This window comes from Lonchura striata, chromosome 20, assembly GCF_050655825.1.
Source record: "Lonchura striata isolate lonStrDom1 chromosome 20, ASM5065582v1, whole genome shotgun sequence".
NCBI lineage: Eukaryota > Metazoa > Chordata > Aves > Passeriformes > Estrildidae > Lonchura > Lonchura striata.
In genome coordinates this window covers 9034879-9052395 of record NC_140722.1, presented here as the reverse complement: position 1 = coordinate 9052395, position 17517 = coordinate 9034879, and the positions used below count along the sequence as shown (strand labels likewise).

Here is a 17517-nt window from a genome sequence, read left to right as displayed (position 1 = left end):
TAGGCTGAGGGTTGGGACATGGTGCCAGCAGGGAAAAGTGGCTCCTTCCTGCTTTTTGCAGTTACTTTTCGATTCTGCTGTTTATCTGCTTTGTGGGATGGAGCCATCTGCCCTCACCTCAGCCTGGGTGCTCCAGGATCAGGTCTCACACCAACCTGTCTGTCTTTAGCCCCACTTGGAGAGATGTAGTTTTACCTAACAAAGTGATGTAGGAAAAATACCCCCAACCTTCAGAACAAACACCCAAAGCCCACAAAACCAAAACCAAACCCTCATCACCAAGCAGATGTCCCAAGCTTCGCTGGGCATCCTTCCTCTGCAAACAGCACACTGAGGATTTTTGCTGGCCTCTCCACAACCTATTTGCCTGCTCTGTACTGCCCTTTTAAACTTGGAGACAGCAGCTCCCAGCTCCAGCCATCCATCCACAACTCCCCTGTGCCATGGTGTTTGACTGCCAGAGCTTCCATGGAGGCGACTGACTCCCTCAGGTACCACTGTCAAGCCATGCCAGCACCACAGCTGCAGCTTTAGAAATTTCTCCAGCCTCAGCTCCCACTGCCAAGATCACTGCTGGCACTGCAGCCCCACGCTCCCAGCTCAGGAAAAGGGCATGAGGAAGTTTGGAATTCACCTGCAGCACCAGTCATAGAGTTTGCAGCTCCCCAGCCCAGAGGAATCAGCTTGGGAACAGTGTCCAGTATCTTGGAAAGGAAACAGGAGACTGTAAGTATTATTTAGTACATTCCTTCATGAGAGAGCATCCACAGAGCTGGGATAGGATGGAATATTTCACTAGCTTCTTGCCTCAGGCTGCTGCAGGCAGTTGCTATTTACCTGATGAGTTCATAACATCCACTCGAGAGAAAATTTCAGTGCTCTTAAAACAAGTCAAAGACATTCACCCCATTTTTTCCCAAAGGAATTCTTTATTGACACATTTCCTCAGTCTTTATCTTAAAGAGAAACAGTTCCATACCCAAGCTCCTGCAGTCCCCATTTCACTGGCTCTGTTCCTCACAGTTCCAGTCAAACGAGGAGTGCCCCTGAACAACACTCTACACTCCACCTATGGCCTAGTACATCTGCCCACTAACATCTCGTCCCACGTCCCCAGGTCTGCAGAGGGAGGGGAGCAGGGGTGGGGGAAATGGAGATTCACCAAATCAGTGTCAAAACTTGCTTCTCTAAAGGGTCAGAGGCAGTTCAGTCCCTCTGGGGTGATAAACCACTAAAACTACCCAGATATGTACATAAGTTTAAAGACCTGAGTAAGTCCCACTTCGCCTCTAAGGCACAGAATTGCTCACTCTAGGTATTTCTATGTGGAGGCACCTTGCCTAGAATAAGATCAGGCCTCTAGGAGAAAACTTGGAATTTGTCAGCTCCTGAGCAATGAAGTTGGACATCAAAGAGCAAAACACCCAGGCCCTGGAGGGACTGGGTGAGCTCCATGACTCTCTGCCAGTTTTGTAAACTAAAATTAGAGCTGGGGCTTTCAACTGAGAAACCCATCCAGTCACAGCCAGATGTACCAGCTGGAGGAGCCCTTAGAGACCAGAGCAGAGTCCCTCCAATGGTATCCATATTCCAGCCTTCAGAAATTCCTCCTCCAAGAATGAAGGGATAAGCTGAGAAGGGAGAAGCAAGTTTCATACACTCGGGAAACAGAGTGCACCACTGAATAAACACAAGAACTGGCTTTATAAACATGCTGCTATGACTGCATGATGCAAAACTCCAGTGCTCAACAACCAGCTTTAGAACCCTTGCAGTCTCCTCTACAGAAAATAAATCATAAACAAGTAAAGCGTAAGTGATGTAAGGCTTGCAATTCAGCTTCAGAGTCCAAGGGAGCATTGCCCTAATATGCAAAAGCTTTTTTTTTGTTTGTTTGTTTTTACGCTTTATTTCTTTAAAGTTCATTGCATTTAAAAATAAAGATTCTTAGTTTTGTTAAAGCTAGAGCATTAGTGTAACAATGAGGCAGCTGCTAAGTGAAGTTTACCTTTTAGGAGCCCAGAAAAAATCCCAACTGTTTACCCCATCTACCTGACAGCTCCAATGAGAGCCAGAGAAAACAGTAACAGGAGAAGCCTGGGAGCTCACAGAGTAGCCCACACAGAGAACGGAGCCAGGAGCTGAAGCTAAGGTGCCCATGCACTTGGCTTCTCCAGTTACTGCCCTCCTCATGCTCTCAGGGCCATGTATCTGCTCCAAGCCATGCCAGACAAGGGAAAACTGTTTTCATCCACAGCAGTGGCATTTCTGAGCTACTTTAAGGAAACTCCAGCTTACACGCTCTCCCAAAAGGACAGCAGTGATACATTTAATCTACAAACTTTAGTGTAAAATATTATTTGTGTACAAAACTTTGCATTCTCTTTATTTGACTTGGATCCAGCAGCAGTGTCTATGAATGAAGGATGGATCTCTCCAGACTGGCTCTCAGCCCCATCTTGGATTGGCATGTTGTTGCTGTGGTGGAGGTTTGGGAGGGAGGGGGCTCTTCCAGTTGTGCACAGCTGTGCAAAGCCACATCCAGGCCTAGAAGGGAGCGTTGTCTTGTGGAGGCTTGTCCCCAGCTCCAGAGGGCGAGTGGAGTCCGTCAGTGCTGTTTTCCCTGCTGCCCACCACTCGGGACTGGAAGGAGAGAAGAAAGTGAGGACAACAAGAAAGCAGCACTGGGAATACCAAGTCAATTCCCCCTTGTCAAGGTCACCTACTGTAGCCAAGACTTCACATATCTGAGAGGCCATTTGCCCGAATACTAGTCTACAAGAAAAACATTGCAGAAATTAAAGTTTCTGCACAAGGCTTCACACTCTGTGTTTACAAGACAAAGCAGACTGTTACCTTTATGGTCCCAACTCTATCTTCAAAGGACTTGAAGGTTGCAGAATTCCTTAAAGAAAGAAGAGGGGAGAAAAAAACAACAGATCAAGACATGTTAACTCTTAACCATATCAAATGGGCACAGTGTGACTGGGCTCTGTGGCCATTCCCCTGCAGTGACACCATCACCCAGAACACTTCCAGCTCCTCATAGCCTTTGGCACAAATCTCTCAGGCACACTAAGCATGAACACCACATCCAAACTCCAAAGGAAAACATTTATACCACGTGAATTCCCTCAAGTGCTTAAGCTAAAATGTTGAGGGAAACAAGTCGTAGTTTACTGGGGAATCAAGGCACATTTAAGTAGAGAAGAAAACAGCTCTTAGCTTTAAAAAATTTCCAACTAAAACTATTTTGTTTTAAATAATGGTACGGAAAAGCTGAGAAAGGTTTAAAACAAAGGCTTCATTTTCCTATATCACATCCCATGGAGAGGAAGGGGAAGGGCCATGTACCCGCACCTATCAGCACTTTTATTTCTAAAGGGGTGATCATTTGCATCAGGAAATGCTCACAAAAATCACAGCTTAATAAATTAATCAGAGCATTTCATGTTTCTAGCAAAGAAAACCAGGTCAGTTGTTTGACAGCCCAACAAGCTGCTTCGCTGGCGAAGGATTTCAGGGAGTGCTCTGTACTGAGCTCCAGACCAGGCAATTACTCATAGAGCTGCTCCCTCGGGCCAGGCTGCGGGAGCGCTGGGAGATGACTCGCCTCATCTCAGTTATTTTTGTTCCAAAGAATTGCTTTAGATTTGCAGCCATAAAACAACCTCTGCTGATCTGGAAAGAGGATGAACAGAGAGAGTTCTGTGGGCTTGTCCAGCCCTGCATGGAGATCACCAGCTAAGGCACGTGAGGGAAGGCCGAGGAGAGGTTCCCGTTAGGATTCACCTCGGTGTCAGCCACAGCTGTGCCATACATTGTGGCAGAACTGTAATCCTGCCCTTCAGGGACCTCTGGAAGCTGCAAGCTTCAACCAGACTTTGGTACAGGTGCAACCTTTCACTTAGCCCAAAAAAAGACAGGTGCTAATGACCTTAAGAGATACTAAAATACCCTTTAAATAGTCAAACTGCAGGCCGTGGTTAATCCATGCTTGGAGAGGGGCCTGCTTGAGAACAGAGACGGTTGTCCAAGTCAGAAGAAACCCCCCAGCAGTGATGGAGGCAGCTGTCCTCCCCCCAGCCCCACTCAGCAGACACAGGCTACATTACCTCATGGCTGGCATACTTATCGAGTGGCGGATGGAGTAGCCGCTGCTCGGAAGCATTCGGGACAAGGAGGAAAAAGTTAACAACAATTTGACACCGTGCAAAAAGCAGCCTGACCCCGGGTCTGAAGCACTCACTGTCCACACACAGGCTGCTGTGGACAACCCAAGTGCTAAATGCCAGCCCTATCTCTCCTTATTTAACAGCTGCAGCCCTGAATTTATTTTCCCAGACAGAGGATAGCCAGTATATAACTGCAACTGTGATACAGAAGTCAATCCCAGGGCATTGGTTTGTGGTAGATTTCTCAATCTGTGTCAAAAGTTTAGGCAAGGCTTAAATAACCAGTTTCCCCTTTAAAGTCTGCAAGGGCCTGGCACAGAAACAAATGCTCTTTTAGAGCCTTGAAGAGTATCTTACCTAAGGGAATGTGAGATGGAGTGAGCCCTGGGAGAGGCCATGGGCAGCAGAGAGAAAAAGGAAGGAATAGTCAGAAACTTGCACAGAACTAAACACCAAATGCAGGGACACGGTCACAGAATCATGGGACAGCAAAGTCAAATACCCAGGAGGAAGCCTCTCAAAATAAATCACAGAAGCAAGCAAAAAAATGCTTTTCATTAACTCCAGACAAGCTAAGATGTTTCTCAAAGAGCATTAACAGCACCTACATCAACTTAGAACCTGGCTGGGAAGGGGAAGGAGTAGATGTGCAACAGAAAACCAAAACATTCTGCCTAACCCCATCCACATGTTTTTTTAAGCAATTTTTTTTCTGAAATTAAGGTTTTACCAAGCACCAACTATATTGGTAGAGATACCTCCTTCCCCCATTTCCCCCTGTGGTCTCTCATACAAAGACAGCATTGCTCAGACTTCTGGTGAGGACTTGAGCAAGGGCAACCTGCAATGGATACCTGCACTTTATCTTGCCAAGCCTTCAAATCTCAAAGTTACAGTTCAGAGAACAAATGCACTGCAGGTTATTAAAGATAAGATTAAAGGTATCATGTTTACCCTGTAACTTGGTTGTCCATTTTTAAGATGGGATTTTGCAATGCAGTAGCATCTCCACAGTCTGAAACAACAGACTGAGGTTTCATACTTCATTAGGAAGATTACCAGAATGCTCTAAAAGAGCTGTGTTTTATTCCACTTAAATATAATTCTTCTGCAGTAGGAAGCATCATGGCAAGTTGGATGTGAATACTTGGCAATGAATACAAGGGCTTTTCCTGACAGCCAGAGCAAAGATGTTTGGCTCTGTGGTTTCACTTCCCCATATATCCAAGTCACCTCTTTTTGGCAGGGCAGATGCCTTGAAATGCTGCCTTTGCATGTGAAATAAATTAACTTTCTACTTACTCTTGCTTAAAGGAGAACAACACAGATAACACATCCATGCACCATGCTGCTCCATACAGAATACCACAAGCACTGGTTCCTTGCTCAGTATCTTGGCCTGGACCTAGCAGTAACCCTTTTCTTCCTTCCATAAGGATTGAAAATTTACATAAATTCCAGAATCTGCAAGCACTTTAGGTTCAGGCTGACATTTCATAATGAATTTGCTCATAGCATTATGTACAGCAGCAAACTTCATCAGACACCATGAAGTGCACAGGTGGACACAAACCCACAAAGCAACAAAAAGAAAACACTTCCAATTTTGCAGTTTACTGGCATCAGTAAAATGCAGGAACAGAATGTCTAAAAGCCAATTTACTTTTTAACTGTAGGTGGAGATAACAGAGACATCTGAACAGGCCAAGATTTGAAAAAATCCCACCCACTAAGTACATTTCCTCCCCTCAGAGCAATCCAGTAGAGCATTAATGCAGCAAGCACACAGTTACAGCATTAACTTCCCAAGGTTACAATTCACACACCAAAATTATTTTGACCAGAATACAACAAGTCTAAAGATTTAACATGTTACTTGTATTTAAAAACAATTTGGTCCAAGCATTTTTAATGGAATTAGGCCCACACCCTTGGGGTATTGGAGGCTCTGTCCCATTCATCAGGTCTTCCTTGCATTTATCAACTGGTGAAGGCTGACTAAACAAGGAAATCCCCTCTGTTATCTCATCACCTCCAGTGCTGGAAAATAAACTCGCTTTACAAGTGAATTTATAGTGTAAGAAGGAAAAAACCAGAGTGCAGTAATGGAGGTCAGTGTAGGCTATAAGGCCTGTAAGAGAGATTCTCTGGGAACAGAGATCATCCCACTGGTTCAGAGCAGTGATCACAGCAATACAACAGACAGACTTCACTTCTCCTCAGCTCTGATCACATGTCAGAACAGCAGAGTTCACCTGGCAAGGGTGAAAAGTGGGACAGCTCCTACAAAACCTTATGCTTAGAATTAAACCTTCTTCAGTATCAGAAATAGGAAGACTTGGATGCAGCACAGGAGACAGAAGTCTGTTTATATATGCAGAGAAAAACTAAAAGTCTTAAAAAAAAAAAATCATTACTGTGTTCCCCCACAGGGCCACATATACAAATCCTGCTGAAATAACTTTGGCAGGGATTCCCAAATGATAAAACAGAAGCTGCCTGTATTTCACAACACCTCACCCAAGGTATTAGCTATAAAAAGGAATGCAGATGTTGAAGCTGAGAAAAACCATTGCTGCAGAGGCCTGGCTTGTGCCTGGGCCAGCTGTGACAGCGACTGTGCCAGGTCAGCTCTGCCATCAGGAAAGCACCCCAGCATCCCCTCCCTCCATCACCTGCTCCTGGGATGGCACAAGCATTTCAGCAGCTGCACGACCTGCATTCTCCCAGCTCAAAAACAACAGGCAGGACCAAGCCTGTCAAAACAGCTCCTGCCTGTGGCAACCCCAGTTCAGGAGTTCCCCGTGTGGTCTCAAAAAAAGCACAGTTCCCATTCCTTTGCTGCAATAGCCCAGCCAGACTGCAGAAACCAGGCCCCAAGTTCATTCATCAGTTTGGCAAAATGTGTTCCCACCACATCTTGTGCCAGTATTTGCTGTGATTACATGAAAGTCTCTTTTTTCCATCACACTAGGGAGTTTCCAGGAAAGCAAAGTTACAACTTGAATGCTGGAAAGGGTAGGAAGCCAGCTAGTCCTCTGCCAAATTCAGAGCTGTGAGCTTCTGAAAACACCAAAAAATACCCTCCAGGAACACAGTAACTAACTCATTGAGGACAGAACCAGAATAAATCAGTACTATGTGATCAGAGGCCAACAAGTTCTTACCACTCGGATACTCCCAGCCACAGTGGAATAGGAAATTCCCTACAAAGAATGACAGCTACCCATTCAATCAAGGTCTGAGATAGCATGTTAAATACAAGCTCTAAAAATTCCTCCTTAGTAACCTAGACAGGCTGTACATCCAGAATTAGCTCTCAAATCCAAGAAAAATGTGGTCAACAGATTATGCATGAGAAATGTGGATGTTACCATCAGTGGAAAAGAAATACTTAGCTTAAAGTTCTGTAGAAATCTTCAGCTTAAATCTTTTAAGTTTACCTGAGGAGCAGGTAAATCACCAATTCTAACCTTGGGCTTTGTGCAGCTGAAAATCTTACAGAGCAAGAACATCAGCCAGGAGAACCAGTCCTTCTTGCCAGTTTGGAAAGGTTGCAATTTGCAATTATTTCAGTGGTCATCTACTTAAGGAATGGAGATAAGCCCAACCACAGAAAAAAAATTTAATGGTGTCATAATCTTCTGAATCAATTGATATTTTCCAACCAACATGACATAACTGTGCCTGGAAGACATGCTGCCCTTCTCATGGAATGTCAACACCCAGAGCTTGAAACCACATGGAATGCAGCAAACAGACTTTTCCCTTTTTGTTTTTAATCGTAACAGAGCACAGGAGGGATGACCCTTCTCTAATCCAAAGCAGTTACACTGAGAAAACACACCTCCATAACCCAGTAAGAAATGGAAAAGGGAAATTTAAATTCTAATTTCTTACATATGATATAAAAGCTGCAGTGAATGTACATGACAGTAAAAGCTGCTAAAAATGTTTGGTCGGTTATCCTAAACCAAACTTAAATGCCTTGGAACAGGCTAATCCCCTCAAGTAAGTCTTCAATAAGAGTTTAATCTGTCCTGAACTACAATGCACAGGGCCACACAGAAGGTGGCAGTCCATCAACAGCAATGTGCTGCCAACTAAGCAGAAAAATGGAAGAAAGCCTAGTTATTGTCTAAAGTCCCATTCCTGTTTGAAATCAAGATCAAAGCCCCGGAGTGCAAAGCAGAAATCTTACCTCATGTCACCAAGCTTCCTGCTGATAACAGAACCTACATTGGAAAGGGCTGCTGAAGTCTTCTGTCCTGCCTGGGAAAGGGTTTCCTGGGTCTTCTTGTAACTACATGGAAAAAAAAATCACAAATTGAATTAACAAGTTGGATCCAAAAGTGTCCCATTCATTTTGAAGAAGGACCCCATATTAAAGGAAAGAAGCTGGGTTAGTGAGCTGCACTGACTTTACTGAAAGAGCCGCTTCCAGACTTGCATATGTTCAAATACTTGAAGTTTTACAAAAGCAGCAAGTGCAGGACTAATTTTTCCAGATGCTCACCTTATACTTTCGACCATATATTCTTAAATCTAACAAATATTTGCTAAATACCAAAGCAAAACTAATTTTTCACGTGGAAGCTCTAACACCTCAGCACTATAGCCTAATTGTTCTGCAACCATCTTTTCATATCCTGGAGGAAATAAATCCAGGAACCTATTCCACACCTATTCCATACATTTCAGCCTTGAGGAAGCCATAGCACTTGTTGTGGAGTTATATTTTGGAGGAAAGAAGCAAGAAGCAAGACCATCATCACCATACAGTAAAGAAATGCAGGAATCAGCATTAGCTCTACAGCAGCAGTTTAGAAATAAATTAGTAGAGAAATTTCCTATCAGTTACCATTAACCACAATAGGTAAAAGGTCTAACAGCTTTTATTTATCAGCTGATTATTTAAGTTTATACCTGAGCTGGAGACACTCGAGAAGCTTTGTTTCCTCCAGATGAGACTAATCTCAGGAACAAAGAATCTTTGTGTCACTTTCATTAATTCATTCTCTCTAAACTATTCTACAGTTGATGATTAACATCTAGATTTATGTCATTCTTCAGACTACAAAGAAAAGACTCAGGCTGAAAAACAAGTTAAACATTTTAAACTTTTCTTATTCCAAATATTTCAGCTTGAGATTATTTTTTTGCTTGATGAGGACATTTAGGAGAAGGGCATTATAAACAGCCTAATCTTCTGTCATGCCTGAGCTCCCCTGGCTACGAACACCGTGGTGACAGATGACTTACATCTCCTTCTCTCCAGGCAGAAGTGCATGGACAGCACCAGAACTGGATTTGAGCAATTCCAATTACAACATGTTGGTTTGCTGTTTTCTGAATCACAAATACACACAAGACTGAAGCACAACAGGGCAAAACTGCATCAGCTTTTCCTTCCTTTGTCTCAGAGAGAATTCCTATACCTCCTATAATTCCTATAATTCCATTTTTCAGACCAATTCTCCTTGAATCAACAGCTCCGGAAGAACCTGAGCATACCCCAACAGCAAGGCCTCAACATTGCCTCTGCACAACACAATTTCTGCACCTCAGCACAATTTAAGAGTGAACTGATCAGCACCAAGGCTGCTTGGACATGCAAGGATTGCCTTCCTATTCCTATTACAGCACTGTGTTTGAGGAGGATCTCAAGCCCTGCCTTCAGCAGCCAGGCTCCTCCCTGGCTGAGCCCTGGCATGTTTTGATTTACAGCTGCCTAACAAATACTGAAAACCTCATACTCACCAAAGTCTGCAGTGCTGACTCTAGGTCTGCTTGGCACTCAGAACTCAGCACTGAGGAACGGTTTGCAGCCTCAAAAGACACCATCATGCCATTCATACTGCAAAATTCCAGGTATTATGTCCAGCTCCAGCAGGCCAGAGATTTTCCAATCGTGTTTTCCACGCCTGACAGCAGAATTTTTAATATAACCAAAGAACAAGCACTTGGGTGCTGCTGCTTCTGCCTGAGTGTGCTCCTTCCTCCAGCACAGCTGCATGTGCTGGCACAGCAATCTAAATCAAGGCAACGATCTGGATTAAATGTAAACTTGGAAGCACAAAAAAAGCAGCAGCTGGATCAGATGGCCAGCCTAGTCCTGCATCCACAGCTCCCACACACACACGTACACACCTCCCTGGTGCCAGTCAGGAGGCAGAGCCAGGGAAGCACAGGGAAATGAGCAGCTCTGTAACCCAGAACTGCCACCAGGCACACATGTGCAGCTGCAGCTGTGACAGCAAAGGATCAGCTTATACAAGGCTCTAATGCAACTTAACTACACAAAGCCCTGACCTAGAAGTTGCAACTCTTCTCCTGCAAGTGCCACAGCCTGGTTTTCCATGGGTGTAAATTCACAAGCATTCACTTTCTTCCCTTAGCCCCAGCACAAAGCACAATGGAATAATCCAAATCTGGGAGTAATAAATAGAAGCTCTGGCTAATACCCCACTTTACTCACAAGCAATTGGCTGCAGCAGAAGCTGCAGAGATGATCTCTGCCCTGTGCTGTTCATCCTGTGGTATTCAAACATTTCACTGTACACCTCTCCTATAAACCCTGATAGGAAGGAACGAAATCTGCACCCTCAAATTCTCCTTTATCCATTAACACCAGCTTCCTCTCACTTGCTTTCATCCAGCAATCACCATTTGAGCTGTCTGGCTAAAGACACAAACTGTGTTAAGTCACCTCACATTCTAGTTACAGTGAAACTGGATCTAGGAACAGACTGGGGTGGGTTTTGCCTGTTCATGTACTGCTTGCAGAGGGAAAGTCTGTGGCCAGGAATGGCAAACACCAGGAAATTCCACAGCACACAAAAGCACCGTAAGGTCAGGAGTCAGGTCCATTCCCAGTTCACTCAAGAACCTTGTTAGTTATAGAGCAGAGGAGCACTGAAACAGGAAAGACAATTTATTTGCATAAAAAAACCCAAAACAGATTAATAAAACCTCACCCTTGGACTTCTTGAACTTGCCTTTTTGCACTCACTAAACTTTAAAGAAGTAGAAACTCTGATTAATTTCTGAAAATGTTACTGTAATCTTTAAATCTCTCTCATGTCCCTGTTTCAGTCTCTACCTTGCCAGCACCAATTGTCACTCTGTCCAGTGCCAAAGCAAGCAGGAAAGCCAAGGTGCCACAGCTCTTCAGGCCCTAAGTGCTCCACAAAAGCACATTTCCGCCACACTTCTGGTGCTTGTCAAGTACAAGGAAACAGATACAACCAGAAGTTTTCAACTCTAGCAGGCACACCCAGGGAGGGACTCTGAACTCCTGCTGGAGTCAGCCACAGTCAGCAAGCACAAAAACCAAGGTCATTCTACTTGGCAAGTGAAATGGTGACAGTTTACAGCTTTTTAATCTAGAAAACACAGTTGAAAGTAGACCTGCATACTTCAAAGTTTTTTCTGCTACTCCTACACTTTATCTCTGCTCCTCTTTCACCCATGTTAGGAAGAAAGCTGTGCATTCACACATGCTGCTGATAACCAGACAGCTCCAAGGACTGCATTTTATACCCACTCCAGAGAACAGGAAAAGCTGGCTCACATCTAAGACCTACCTCCCCAGTTTAAATCAGCTCAGAAAATAATGACAAAACCTACCTGCACCCACTCCAGCACTGTAAGGGATCACCCTACATACATACAAGAAGTACAGAGGCCAACTTCTACAATATGCCTCCATAATTTAGTCCAGATGAGAATTTAATTCCAAGCATTTAGTAAGAGCACATCTAAGAGAGATTTACATTGAACAACTGGAGTAGAACAGCTGTCAGGTTTAAGCTGTTTGAGTCTATTTCTGGCCCCAACATGAGAGGAAGCTGCCCTGGACACTCCAGCTCTATTCTCATCAGGTACCACAGCAGAAAGCAAAGCTCCTGCTCCTTGTAGAGCATGTTGGGGTAACAAGAAAGTCAGTCTGGCTATTCCACAGCTTCTCAGCTGAAGGTGTAACATGTGGCACACAGGTCTCAGCTACCCAGGGGTTTCAGCCAGTTCCTGAGACCAGGCAGGCATTTATAGAGCATCACTTGGAAAATGGCCTGAGGAAAAGCTCCCTCTCCCAGCAGAGGCATTTATTGGGTTAAAAAAGTTGAAAGCTAGGAAAGATAAATGTCCAGGTAGATCTGGTGAAAGCAGAGGACTGGGAGCAGAGGCACAGCACAGTTAGTGGCAGCAGACTGGCAGAGGAAAGCATTTGTTAAGGCTGAAGGTTAAGACACTCACGCTTCTGATTGAGTTAATTTTTCATTCCAGTCCTCCAGTGTGCTGCTGGCTGAAAGATATCTACAAACACAACTGAGGTTAGAGACAGCTCCAGGATTCACTACAGACGCTTCTTCTGACACTTCCCACGTTATTAGTGACTCTTTACACTTACAGTATCAGAGGCTTTATTTCTCTGACAACAGCTTCAGCCTCTCTGGTACAGCCAGAAGGAAAAGAACTGTTTGAGAGGCAGGGAGACACCTAAGCCCCAGTTTCTTTTGTTTAAGCAAGTTCAAACACTGAGCACAAAGAAAACAAAGCCTGCATTTAAAAGCTGTCAGGAAATGAAAAGCTTTGCACCTTCTGCTCCCTTCCTACATGCTCTGTTGATGGTCTGTATTAAAAGCACAGATCAGTGAACTGATCATAAGGCAAAAACAAATCAAACTGCCACACCCAAAGATGTATTTTACCAATACAGTAGAAACCAGACAATCAATTAAATTTTGTTTTTTCTGATCTTTAAAAATCATGTTTCTGTGTACGAGAACAGTACCTTAAGGGCTGTGACAACTAACTCTGGAGGTACAGACCACACACACTACAGAAGGTGGCTGCTCCCACCTCAGACAGAACACAGAGGTGCTCAAAGGAGGGGACTTATCACCCAGAATTCACTTGCCCCAATTAGATCAGTGCCACCTTGCCTAATGATGTGATGTTCCCAATTCACGTTTTCCTCTTAGCTAAATAATCTCCTTCAACACAAGACAAAGGGAGAGAAACTTCAGCACAGAAAGCACTCAAGGAATCCTTAAGTTCAGTTATGCAGCAGGAATCAATGATTCATATCCATTATCAGTAGAGCTCTAATATAATTAAAGATATAAATAAAATAATATACTTTATTCCAGAAGCAAAAGTAGCCAGATGCTCTTTGTCTGCATTTGTCACCTGCCTGGATACACAGCAAAGATTAAAATTCATGGATTTCTAGTGCTGACACTGGGAAAAGGGTCACACACCAATGCAGCAGGTTCAGAAGCTCATGAACACTCTGGCAATTGCACAGCCCCTAATTCTAGCTACGGGGAAGCACCTCCAGCCACTTCTCTCCCAGGTGGGCAAACAGAAAAGCAGCAGTCAAACTGATTCTTACAACATTCATGATGAGAAACAGCTTCACAGTAAAGGTTGAGTTCACTAATAAGGCACCTGAAACAACAGACTAATCTACCAATTACCAACTGAAGGGAAATTTTGGTCAAATTTTTGTCCCCACTTTTTTTTTTTTTTTTTTTTCATACAGAATGTGGTCTGGTAACTGATTGGAATTTTTCTTCTGCAATTGCAAGACCATGACAGAGATGATGGCAGTAACATTTACTCATCTCCTCTGCAACTGAGGGATGTTTCTAGCTGAAAGCCAGGCATGCTGGAAGTAACAATCCTGCTTCACCCTGCCTCCAGCTCCCAAGCAAGCCCTGATTCCTGGGAGAACAAGGAGCAGCACAAATCAGGGAAGGCAGCAAGGAACAAGGAGGAGATGCTGAGGAGCCCGAGGCACTCACAAGTCAGATTGTGTCACTTTGTCATTCCACTCTCCAAGTTTCTCAGATGTTTTCACATAACTAGAAACAGAAAGTGTTAATGAATATAACTTTAATATTCATTTTTAGAAGACAATGACACAGATTCCAGTGACAAAGGAATAACAGAAATGGGGCAGGGACAGAGGAGGGAAGATGAGAAAAAGAGAAAGAATAAACAGCAAGACGAACAGCTCAACAACCTGATCTGCAGTATCAATGTCATCAACTCCAAACCCCAGTTAAGTTACAGGAGACTTTTTAGCCTGAATGATGTCCATGAGCACCCAGAGTCCCTGACACCCAGTGCAGGGACAAACTTACCTCAGGGACCCTCCTCTTGGCACTGTCAAGCACAGCAGGGACCACACCCTTAATGCCTGCTCAGGAACAGTCGCACTTCACATATTTAGGACAAGATGACTGGTGAAGCACACCAATATCACAGATTTTTTTCCTAAGAAGTGCAGGCTTTTAATTCAAGCTATATGACCCAGGGAATGCTTCTGAACTGGCACAAGCTGTGAAACTGCTTGCACTTCTCTTTGAGGCTGAGTTCAGAACAAGGCCCGTGCCTCAAGGAACGAGCAGAAATGGGAAAACTGAACCAGTAAGTGTGATCCAGATCTCTAACACCACGGCAAAGAGCAGCCAGCAACAATTCATCCTGATCATGGATATGGAAATCCAGCTTATGCAGACATAAAAAATATTTTTTAAGGTGTCTTTTACTCCATAAATCCATCAGAAGAGAAACCTGCAGGCACTCAAAAGAGCTCTGGAATACCCTGCTGGGAAGTGTCACACAGAGTCCCAGGTAAGCACAGGTGTGTCACAAGCAACACTTACGCGTTGGAGACTTGGACATCGTGCCAGCTTTTGGACAGGTTTTGCTTTAACCCATCCAAGGGAGTCAGACCCAGCTTCCTCTTCAGCTCTCCACAGTGCCTCTCTTTGGCAGCCAGAACTTGCCTAAGAGTACCAATTTCTTCTTCAACCTTAGAGAAAGGCAGAGGTTTGTCTCAAATCACAGTTCAGTTAGAAACTCTAAATTAAAACAGATTTTTACATCCATTGAAACTAGCAACATTTCATTGACATTAATTTTAAAAATTGGGAAGAACATCAGATAAATTATTAAACTCAACACAAACTGTTGGAATGGGAGGCCACTCAGACTTCACCTCTATACAAGTAACTGGACTGGTGATTTAGTAACACTGAGATGAACAGAAACCATTCCTTGTATTGTAATTTCAACAGTAAACACCATTCAGTCGCCAAACCGTATTAACTAAGATCTTATCTTATGTTTCTTTTCCTCTGATGTCTTTAAAGCAAAGAGATTTTCCTCAGAGATCTTTCTTTCAATACTTTCAAAGCACTCTGGAGCTGTTTCCAGGCAGAGTGGGTTCATTTCTACCTTAGCTGCAGCTCAGCAAGCCCTGCATGAGCACCCAGAGCAGCAAAGTCCTCCCCTACCACAACCTGCAAGTCAAAGAAGCACCACAAGATTCTCACATGAAGGAAAGGACCACGGAGAAACAGCTGCAATTATCTTCAGCCACGTTTCAGACAGAAATTATAACCTGACCTTTAAACCCCGAAAGGTGATCAAACTTTAGGATGTTACATTGCAAACCCTCAGCTCTTCAAAAGCATATAGGCACCAAAACCAGTTGCATGTAAAATGTAATAAATATTTAAGAGAAAAAAGGTAAGAAGAAAAGCTCATTATGTGTTCCAAAAAAAAGGCTTTTTTTTTGCTTAGTATTTGCCTGAAGTGTTTTCTGGCTTCACATGGAACCAAAACCCTACACTGAGCTCATGGCCTCAAAAGCCACTTATTTCCTTAGAGCTCTAAATTAGGCTGTTCTGGGGAAGAGCAAACAACACACCACAGCGTTTGAAGTACCTGCCAGCTTTGTGCATTTGAACAATTACCTCAGAGACCCAAAGGTAAGACTGAAAAATTAAAAAAAAAAAAATCCAAAAAACCACCACAACCAGTGCTGCCCCTGTGGCTCCTGTGTGTTCCTCCCCAGCAGAACACAGCCGCACGCCGCCCCAGCGAGCCCCCTCACCTTGGCGAGCTCGGCTCTCAGCTCCTCCTCCTCGGCCACACTCAATCCCTCGGGCGCAGCGCCCCGGGCCGCGTTATCCACGGGAACATCGGTCATGGCATCCGCCAGCAGACCTTTGTTGGGAGAGTTAAGGTTGATATCTGTCGCAGACAAGGAGCAGAGGCACGGAATAAGCAAGCGGCAGGCGAGGCGCGTTATGCAAAGCAGGGCGGGGGGCGGCGGAGCTGCGGGAAGGGAACAGGAACGGAAACCTCCGCCGGAGTTTCCTCCACGAGCATCCACCGGCAGCAGCACCGGGAATCCATTCCGCGGCCTCACGGGCTCCCGTGCCCGGCACCGCGGGTGGGGACGGGGCCCGGCGAGGGAAGCGGCGCTGAGACCGCCGGGGCCGCTCCCCACCGCCGGGGCCGCGCCCCCCGTCACGGCAGCGGCAGCTCCCGGTGCCCCGTGCCCGGCACGCCCCGCCACCGGCGCCCCGCGCCCGGAGCACCCGGCCCGTACCCTGGCTCGCGCTCTCCATGGCGGCGCCCCGGGCCCGTCCAGCCGCCGCCGCCGCCGCCGGTGACGCGCTCAGCGCGCGCCGCCCGCCCGTTCCGGGGAGGGTCGCGGGCACGGCGCGTCAGCGCCGCGTCGCCACGGTGACGGTGACACGTGTGCCGCCGCCCCGGCACCGGACACGGCCGTGACGTCATGGGGGGCAGCGCGGCCGGGCGGGGCCGGGCGGTGCCGTGAGCGCGGCCCGAGGGCAGGGGGCAGCACCGGCACGGGGCACCGGCACGACACACCGGGCAGAACCGGGCACCGGCACGGCGGCACGGCCCGACACACCGGGCGGCACCGGCACCGGGCACCGGCACGGCGGCACGGCCCGACACACCGGGCGGCACCAGCACGGGGCACCGGCACGGCGGGCACGGCCCGACACACCGGGCAGAACCGGCACCGGCACGGCGGCACGGCCCGACACACCGGGCAGCACCGGCACCGGCACGGCGGCATGGCGGCACGGCCCGACACACCGGGCGGCACCGGCATCGGGGAATTCCCTGCCCTGCTCTGTACGACTCCCGAGCTCCGCTCCCCGCACCAGCCTCCCACCGGGCTCGTTAATTAGCGCTGATCATTCAGCACGGTGACGAGCTCACCCATCTTTCGGCACTCCCGTTAGGGCCGGCCTAAGCGGCCGCGGTGGCCGGAGCCCTCCCGGCACCCGCAGCCCGCCCCGGGTGCCCGGTCACCCGCAGCCCGTTCCCGGTGCAGCCGCAGGGATCGGGCCGCCGCCCGCTCCCGGTGTGCCCCAAACACCGGGTTCTCGCCGTGCCACCTGCAGCGACGTCCAAGGGGAAGCCGTGGCAGGAGGGCAGCTCTGCCCCGCGCCCGCTGCGGGCACAGCCCGGCCCTGGTGGCAATCTGCGGCTCCCTTTGGAGGGG

The 17517-nt window shown here is 46.5% G+C and overlaps 1 protein-coding gene across 10 annotated transcripts; it reads right to left on the bottom strand.

Annotated features, from left to right (window-relative positions):
• Nucleotides 1-905: 905 nt before the first annotated feature.
• TPD52L2 (TPD52 like 2) lies at nt 906-16658 on the bottom strand. 10 transcript variants are annotated; one of them, XM_021527316.3, is made up of 11 exons: nt 16588-16658; nt 16087-16226; nt 14852-15000; nt 13985-14044; nt 12432-12491; nt 8377-8478; nt 4533-4559; nt 4116-4157; nt 2857-2905; nt 2727-2775; nt 2402-2643 (listed from the first exon to the last, which is right to left on the bottom strand). In XM_021527316.3, exons 1-10 carry the CDS (start codon nt 16604-16606, stop codon nt 2740-2742), a joined length of 684 nt encoding a protein of 227 aa, XP_021382991.1. In that variant the 5' UTR covers nt 16607-16658; the 3' UTR covers nt 2402-2643; nt 2727-2739. The 10 variants fall into 10 exon arrangements, with proteins under 10 accessions (XP_021382987.1, XP_021382988.1, XP_021382989.1 ...); XM_021527312.3 differs by lacking the exon at nt 2727-2775 and having other exon boundaries at nt 906-2643; XM_021527313.3 differs by lacking the exon at nt 2727-2775 and having other exon boundaries at nt 906-2643; nt 16087-16199.
• Nucleotides 16659-17517: the final 859 nt, after the last annotated feature.

Excerpts from the sequence above, each read along its gene's own strand:
- TPD52L2 (XM_021527312.3), bottom strand. Across the intron at positions 12,492-13,984 it reads AAAGTGACACAATCTGACTT|ATATCTTTCAGCCAGCAGCA; the intron begins GTGAGTGCCTCG and ends TTGTGTTTGTAG. Across the intron at positions 8,479-12,431 it reads AAATTAACTCAATCAGAAGC|TTACAAGAAGACCCAGGAAA; the intron begins GTGAGTGTCTTA and ends TTTTCCATGTAG.